General features: G+C 58.1%; 1 protein-coding gene across 3 annotated transcripts; it reads left to right on the top strand.

Annotated features, from left to right (window-relative positions):
- The first annotated feature begins 1016 nt into the window (after nucleotides 1-1016).
- On the top strand, nucleotides 1017-6641 carry LOC141734730 (sperm-associated antigen 4 protein-like). Of its 3 annotated transcripts, XM_074566833.1 has the most exons (9): nucleotides 1342-1490; nucleotides 2221-2285; nucleotides 2879-2924; nucleotides 3178-3274; nucleotides 3787-3871; nucleotides 4444-4556; nucleotides 4961-5128; nucleotides 5498-5587; nucleotides 6382-6641. In XM_074566833.1, the coding sequence occupies exons 1-9, from the start codon at nucleotides 1474-1476 to the stop codon at nucleotides 6511-6513; spliced, it is 813 nt and encodes a 270-aa protein (XP_074422934.1). In that variant the 5' UTR covers nucleotides 1342-1473; the 3' UTR covers nucleotides 6514-6641. The 3 variants fall into 3 exon arrangements, with proteins under 3 accessions (XP_074422932.1, XP_074422934.1, XP_074422933.1); XM_074566831.1 differs by lacking the exon at nucleotides 2879-2924 and having other exon boundaries at nucleotides 1017-1490; XM_074566832.1 differs by lacking the exons at nucleotides 2879-2924; nucleotides 3178-3274 and having other exon boundaries at nucleotides 1355-2285.
- The last annotated feature ends 1546 nt before the right edge of the window (nucleotides 6642-8187 follow it).

Raw genomic sequence — 8187 nt, 5'->3', positions numbered from 1 at the left:
GGGGAAAGGAGGGGGACCCCAGCCCTGCTGCCCGCTCTCGCTGCTGCTGGGACAGCCCTTCCTCTGGCAGGGGCCTCCGCTCAGGCTACTCCTCCCCGCCTCCGCTCCCGCGGCCTGGGGACGGTGGGCAGCCGGCATTTGTCTTTGTCCTCCCACAGGGACCCGAGCGCTGGCGTGGAGCTGGTGATGCGCCCTTCACCTGCCGGCTCAGCCGCTCAAGGGCCTGCCGAGGGGTGCGACAAGGCCACAGAAATCGCAAGTAAGCTCAGCACTGCTGCTTGCTCCAAAGTCCTCCGGGGTGAACGTGGAGAGCCGCGCTGTGCCAGAGCTCGGGCCAGTTGTCACAAGTGGCAGGAGAATCGTAGAATCATAGAATTGCCTAGGTTGGAAGGGACCTTTCAGACCATCTAGTCCAACCATCAACCTAACTGTGACAAAATTCATCACTAAGCACTATGTCTACGCGTCTTTTAAACACCTCCAGGGATGGTGCCTCAACCACTCCCCTGAGCAGCCTGTTCCAATGCTTAATAACCCCTTCTGTGTAAAAATTTTTCCTAATGTCCAGTTTAAACCTCCCTTGGCACAACTTGATGCCGTTTCCTCTTGTCCTATGGCCTGTTACTTGGGAGAAGAGACCGACCCCCACCTCTCTACACCCTCCTTTCAGGGAGTTGCAGAGAGCGAGGTCTCCCCTCAGCCTCCTTTTCTCCAGGCTAAACAGCCCCAGCTCCCTCAGCCGCCCCTCACAAGACTTGTGCTCCAGACCCCTCACCGGCTCCGTTGCCCTTCTCTGTGCCTCAATGTCTTTTTTGTGGGGAGGGGCCCAAAACTGGCCACAGCACTTGAGGTGGGGCCTCACCAGTGCTGAGTACAGGGGAATGTTCACTGCCCTAGTCGTACTCACCACACTGCTCCTGATACAGGCCAGGATGCTGTTGTCCTTCTTGGCCACCTGGGCACACTGCTGGCTCATAGTCAGCCGTCTGTCGACCAACACCCCCAGGTCCTTTTTTGCCGGGCAGCTTTCGAGCCACTCCTCCCCAGGCCTGTAGTGCTGCATGGGGTTGTTGTGACCCAAGTGCAGGACCTGGCACTTGGCCTTGTTGAACCTCATGCCATTGGCCTTCAGCCCATCGATCCAGCCTGTCCAGATCCCTCTGCAACGCCTTTCTACCCTCAAGCAGGTCGACACTCCCACCCAACTTGGTGTCACCTGCAAACTTAGTGAGGGTGCATTCCATCCCCTTGTCCAGTGTAGGCTGCCCTGCTCTTTGCCCCGGGGAGGGCGTGCCTGGGACTCGGTGCCCACCTCCCCACAGGGAGCTGAAATATGCCTGGCTGGGCATCCTAGAGAAGAGATCTCAAGGGGCAGGCTTAACTTTTCTCTGGTTTCTTTGCCCAGGGACGGTCTTCAGCCTTCCTTGCCTTCTGGCTGTTGCCCTGGTCTCTCTGTGGAGACATCTGCTGAGCATGTGCCTCTTGGCCGCGTACGTACGACATGTTTCTGCTGCGGATGGGGGGTAGAACGGGGGTGTCTGAGGGCCGGTGCCAGCAAAGGGCAGAGCAGAGGGTGCTCCCCAGCCAGCAGCCCGGGGCTCCCAGTGGGGCGCCTCAGCTTGGGCGCTGCTCGTGCTGTGGCCATTCTCAGGGGAGCCAAGAGCAAAGCCCCTCGGCAGCCATTTGCTGCAGCCCCAAGCTTTGGCTGCGGCAGGACAAACTGCCCCGTAGCCAGACGCTCGGGTGCAGAGCCAAGCCTCCACAGGGCAAGGGTTTTCCCCAGCTCAGGCGAGAGACCACGCCGGTCTGTGGAGGCCTCTGGGAGGAAAGGCGGACAAGGCTCCTGCGCTTCCCAGCTCTGCGGGAAAACACTTGCCCTAAGAGGGATGTGTGTGATGGCAAGGGAGAACAGGCCTGCCTCCTCAGCCAGAGGGAGAGCAAGGTCCGCACCAGAAAGACTGCTGGAAAGCACTCTTCGTGTGCTCGACGTCTTTGCTTCCTGGGATGATCTTCCTGGAGACCTTCCTTTGGGGAAGAGCTGCCGGCAGCGTTGAACGATGTGGACAGAAATCGTGTTCCTGCTGGACGCTGCTCTGTCAGTTCTCTGTCAGCAGCAGGCTTCCAAAACGGTGTCTGTTTGGCCTGAAAAGGGAAATCCGCCTGTGAAGGGGTTTGTCCAAGGCTTGGATCATGACAGCACCAGGACTCCCTCTTTTTCAGGCAAAAGATGGCCCTGCAGAAGAAGGCGTTCTTGCAAGTCTTCTTGTTGCTCCCCCTGGCTCTTGGTGAGTTTTCATGAGCAACCATCTGAGAGCGACAGCCTGGCTGGGCTGGACGCCACCTTTCCTTTTGGGCCAGTATGTGCGGAAACTCCCGTGGCCCAAGTGCTTCCCAAGCAAGTCCTTGAGTGGGACTGCCTTCTGGGCTCCCAGTAAGACTGGTAGCCTCCCAGTCACACTGCTGCCCTGCCTACCGGACCACAGGGCTCACTTAGTCGGCACCTCTGCGAGAGACGGGGGTAGCTCTTTGCAAGCCTGACCTGGGGATTCCCAGAGGGCAGGGGCCATGCAGGGGGACCGATGGAGAGGTACCTCTCCTCGCCCAGCAGCCTGGTCTCGGTGCTCACTGGGGCAGTGAGGGGAAATGGGGAATAGCTCTGGGGCACCGAGCACACCTGAAGATCACGGCTGCGCAGTCCGCTCAAGCCCGGGCTGATGGCCCCCGGTCAGAGGTGTGTCCTCTCCCTGCACCCCACGTCCCCCCGCCTCCTCAGCTCACCTGCTGCCCCAGCCCCAAGGCAACAGGGACAGACAACGCCACTGCAGGCATCGCCAGCACCCCCGGTAAAATAACTGTCTCTTGCTGATGTGAATTGCAGCTGCTGTTCACTGCGGGACCTCGCTGCCAGGCCTGAAGCCCCTGTGGTAAGCGATGTTTCCTGAGCTGGAATTGGGTCTGTGCAGAAGGGTCAGACGACCTCGTGTCCCTGCACCCATTTGCCTGAGAGCCGGGGCTCCCGCACGGCCCTTCCTGCCTTTGCCTCTTGCGCCAGCTGGTGCGGAAGGGAAGCGCTGGCAAAGCAGGGAACGCACGCGTGTCTCTCCTCCTTGCTGAGCTCAGAGGCTCCCAGTGGGGTGGGCAGCTCTCTGACAACATCTGCTTTCCTGGTTCCTGCAGGAACTGCCCGGTTTTAATGGCGCAGCAAACTCAAAAGATGCAGCTAATGCTGGAGGAGGTGGCTCGGCTGAGGGCAGAGATCAGCAGCATGAAGCAGGTGCTGCGGCGTGTTGGGGAAGGAGGCTTGGCTGGGCAGAAGCCCTTGGGGCTGTGGGTGTGTGGGACTGCTGACTGCAGTCAGCCAGCCTTTGCCCCAGGGGCCTCCTGGGCTGCACAGGCCCTTCTCCGGCCCCACTTTCACCGGCCGCTTCAGGCAGCGCAGGACTCCCTTGGCACGCCAGCACCTCTGGCTGCTCTGGCTAGGCTCCTCAGGCAGGGGTGGGACCCAGGCACGCTCACGGGGGGCCAGCCATCGCTGGCAGGGCTTGAGTCCACCTTCCACCTGCCCTGGAGAGTGTGGAGGATGGGGACAAGGGTGTGGGGACCCTCATCAACCCACCTCGGGGCCGTGGCCATGGCTGTGGGCACAGACACTGTTCCTCAGTCCTGCAGCTCCGTGGAGAGGGTTTGCCTTGCCTTTCTGACAGTGGCCCTTTGCCGCTCCGGGCGCTAGTAGCCACGCTGAACGTTGATGTGCTCCTTTTCTCTGTTTGTTTATGGCGTTCCCAGGAAGTCGAGGAAATGAAGCAGGCAGCATCTGAGAGGGCTTTGGAAGCCTACGTGGAGATGTCTGACTGGGCCCTGCAAAGCTCTGGTATGGACACAAGCAGCCCCGTCTCCTTGCCCTGCGCTTGTCTGCAGCCCTCCCCAAAGGCGCCTGCGCTCCAGGCGCTGCTCTCCAAAGTGGGGGAGCTGAAATGCTTGGGGGGTCCCAGGGCAAGGCTGTGGCAGAGCAGCTCTCTCAGACTCCCTCCCAACCCTGCCCTCGGCATCCTCACGCTGCCTCTGGCGCTGCCCCCGCACGTGTTCCTGTGCGGACGGAGGGGCTCTCTTCCTCTCCTCAGCATTGGAAAAGGAGATGGCCGGGCCGTCCTTGGCTGCCCACGCAGCAAGCCCTCAGCTTGGGTCTGCTGCCATTCACATGGGCACCGTCTGTCTCCCAGAACCCTCAGACCTTCTCCTGCTGGCGCTGGGAGTGCAGCAGTCACCAGGCACGTGGCCGCCCTCATTCCCCTGCGCGGCTGGGCAGCTGGGCAGTCCACCAGCCTGGGACGAGGACAGGACTGACAGAGGCGCAGCTGGCCGGCGGTGTCAGAAATAGTGTCTGAGCACCAAGCCCTCCTCGTCTGTGGCCTCTTGCAGTCGTCTGCTTTCCCTTCCCTGCAGGTGCCAGCATTGACCTGCAGAGAACTTCGGAGACCTACACCTGCAAAAACGACTGGTTCTGGAGGTTTATTGAGTTCTTTTGCACTCCCCGCGGTCCCGATCGCATTTTGCAGGTATTGTAGCAGAAATCGAGAGGGAATTCTTTCCTTTCTTCCTGTGAAGTTGGAGACTGACCTCAGGGCTCTCCCTTCGGTCCAGTGTTGCGCCGTCTTGGGGGTGGGAGGCGAGAGGTGGGGGGTGCCGTGCAGAGCCCCTGGGCAGGGATGTGTTTCTGCAAGGCCCTGACTAGAATGGTTTCGTAACCGCTGTTCTCCTCTGCTCCATAATACTGACAGCCCTGGCAAAGGTCGGTCAGGGAAGGAGGCCTCCTGCTTCTGTCCACTTCCTCACACACACCTCATTTTCAAGCTGAAATAGACCCCACAGACACACCGGTGCCTACGCTTCAAGCTACGTGGGCAGTTGTCTTGGCCCCAACACTCTCTCACGCTTCATTGCTCTGGCTTTCTGGTTGCAGCCGGATGTTTCCCCAGGAAACTGCTGGGCTTTCCCAGGGCATCAGGGCCAGGTGGTCATCAGGTTGCCAGCGCGAGTCCACCTGACTGCCATCACTGTGCAGCACATCTCCAAAGAAGTCTCTCCATCTGGGACCGTCACCAGCGCCCCCAGGGACATCGCTGTCTTTGTAAGTCTCTGCTGGGTGCTTCTGGTGCGGATCTGGTCCTGGGGGAAAGCCATGACAGGGTCTTCCTTGCTTTTGTGCCTCCTCTGAGGTTGGAGTCCCGGTCTCCTGCGCACTGCAGGGCCCTGGTGAGGCTCTAGGAGTCTCCTCCTAAGGGCTCTAGAGGTCTCCTCCCTCTTAAGACTTGTTCTGGCCAAGCAGCTCAGGGTTCTTGACTAAAACTCAAGCGGAGCCTGAGCTCCACCGTAACCAGTGCTAGACTAGGGCTAGAGCCCCAGGGGAGGGTGGGTAGGTAACAGGGCTGACCCAGCACCTACGTTCCCTCTTTGTCGGGACGAGTCTGAGCTGCTCTCCTTGTGCTTTGCCCCACAGGGAGTGGATGTGGACGGAGAAGAGGAAACTCTCCTGGTGACCTTCATGTACGATGTGGCAAAAGAGGCCATTCAGACCTTCCCTCTGAAGGTGCGATGCACGCATGGTGTTGGGGGAAGATGCCAGGGAGCAAAGCAGGTTTGCCTGCAGGGCCATGGCAGGAGGAGCGTGAATGCTTTCTCCCTGGGCAGAGGGGGCCTGGGTCACCGCCAGGAGAGAGCTGGTGGGGTTGGGAGGGCTGAGTGGCACGCGGTGGTGCTAGCAAAAGGACAGTGAGGGCAAGGTCAGGCCCGTGGGAGCATGAGTCCCAAGAGATCCCTGGCTGCCTTCAGCAGAGCCCGCTGCACACGCAGCCACTGCACCCGAGCAACGTCTTTGTGCCATGGAGAAACAGGGACGCCCGCTGGAGAAAGCCGTCGGGCAGCACCCTGGCTCCATCCCGTGGCCTGCTGGCAGGCTGGACGGTGTCCTCTCCTCCCAGCATAGCATGCCCCTTCTCTCCCGCTGCTCTCACGCCTGCCCGCAGGAAAGCGGGCAGAGCAGACAGCGGGAGCTCGGGGGGGTGTCACACCAGCTGCCCCACGCAAAGGAGCACCTCCCCGGCCTCTCTGCCGGCACAGAGCGAGGCGCAGAGGGAAGGGGCAGAGGGGAGGGAGGCTGAGCCCCAGCCGGGCCCATGCAGAGGGTGCCAGGTGCCTTCCCCCTCCCCGTGTCCCCAGCCTCCCCAGCACCCCGCTACCAGAGCCAGCCTCAGGTTTCCACAGCCGCTCCCACCCACTGTCAGGAGCTTGTTCCTGAGCAGGAGCAGGGCTGGTGGGGGGAGATACCTTGACTGCATTGTGGCTCTTAACACCTCCGATTCCTCTTCCCTCTTTTCCTCGCAGAACGCCCCGCATCCCAGAGCCTTCTCCTATCTCAAACTCCTTGTGAAGAGCAACTGGGGAAAACCAAAGTACACATGCATTTACCGAGTGCAGGTTCATGGGAAGATGGCAAAACCAAACAGCCTCAACTGAAACCAGAGACAGAAAAAGGACAAACATAAAAAAGAAGAAAAAGAATAATGTTGCTGCGACTCAGATTGGTGTAGAAGATTTGTCTCCTAAGTTGGGTGCACAATAAGGTCCATTGCAGGGAGGGCAGTCATGGGAAAGCAACAGAAGATCGGCGAGGAGGATTGTTAATACGCTCAAGTGACTCACAGCTGGGTGCTGGAAAACACATATATCACACTAATTGTTATTCAGTCTCGGACGCTTGCAAGAAAAACACTTGCACTTCGATAACATAAACCTGTGATGGACTCAGGGACACCTTATCCAGCCACTTGAGAATCCTGGCCTGGTGCTGAAGAAGATCAAAGCACAGTGGGAAAACGATGCCTCTTTGAACCCTTTAAATGCCAGGCAGAACAGGGAGTCCGTGCGTGCTCTTGCTCACAAGGACTCTCTCGCTGCCAAGGGCTCTTGCTAACAAGGACTCTCTCTCACTCCACGGTGCCCGCAGTCCCTGCTTCCGTGCCTCTGCCCGGGTGTTGCTTCGGAGATTCCCTGGTCTGTGAGGTATCGAGAAGAAACTTGTTCTTTGCCTTTCATCCGTGGTTTTGTGGTTGTTCCTGCGTCCTGCCCGCATCGGCTCACACAGCGGGGTTACAACCAGGGACTGAGTCTGGTAAATAGGTAAACGTAGCTCCTTGTGAAGAACAAACAGCGAAGAATACCACATCCCCGAAGAGACTGGAGGGACCGATAACAAGCTCGCAAAATAAATGGGGGAGTTGCAAAAGCTGCTGCATTTATCTTCCCCAGTCCACACAAAGAGATTCCTCTATTATCAGCTCAAACCAGCCACCGTACACCACTAGGAACCACCCAAGACCTACCGTGAAGCCCCTAACAGAGTTAATGTGCATGTGCCAAGGGGATGTGAATATGGAGATGAGTTCTGGAAATGTAATGAACGTGGCAATGAGTGCTGAGACATGTAACGACCACGCATATTCTGTATGGATGTAAGTCTCTGTGAATCTCACATTCAGTGGACATGTCAGGTGGAGAGATCCCCCACGTCCCCGGTGCTGAATAAAAGAATGCCTGCTTCTTAAGACTACATCGGTGTTAAGAAGTTCATTCCCGATTTCGGTGACGGTTTCTGGCGACCCAGATGGGACTCTGCCTCTGAATCTCGACAGATCCTTGGAATTGCAGGGCCTCCATCCGGCACCGAGAGATTCTCAGGGAGAACCTCCGATCCCCGGACCAAAGAGCTCCGAGCAAGGCCCCTGGAAAGGTGAAGGCATTCTTTTCTTTAAGGGATATTAAGGGTTGCCTGTCCATAAGGCGAGGCATAAGCCTCGCAGGGTTGGGCTGTAAAGGTACCTAAGGGAAGGAGTTGGTCTCACTGGATGAAAGCCTGTGAGAAACGCGGCTGATAAGCGTAAAGGTATTGTCCTCAACACCAGGCGGGGAAGGGCCGCACCAAGAGCAAAGGTCTGGTATAAAAGGTTCAGGCCCTAAGGTTTTGTTATTTTGTCTTGTGTAATAAGTGCTATGTTCAGTTGTCATTTTCTTTGTGTTTTGTGTTGTTCGTTCTACTAGTACTATCCTATAATGGGTAGCAAGCCCTTGGCGGAAGGGGGAATTTTGAAAAAGTCTCCTTTAGGTTGTATACTCCTTTAGGTTGTATACTGA

The sequence above is a fragment of the Larus michahellis genome, chromosome 24 (assembly GCF_964199755.1).
Source record: "Larus michahellis chromosome 24, bLarMic1.1, whole genome shotgun sequence".
Taxonomy (NCBI): Eukaryota; Metazoa; Chordata; class Aves; order Charadriiformes; family Laridae; genus Larus; species Larus michahellis.
This window is presented reverse-complemented; position numbering and strand designations above follow the sequence as displayed.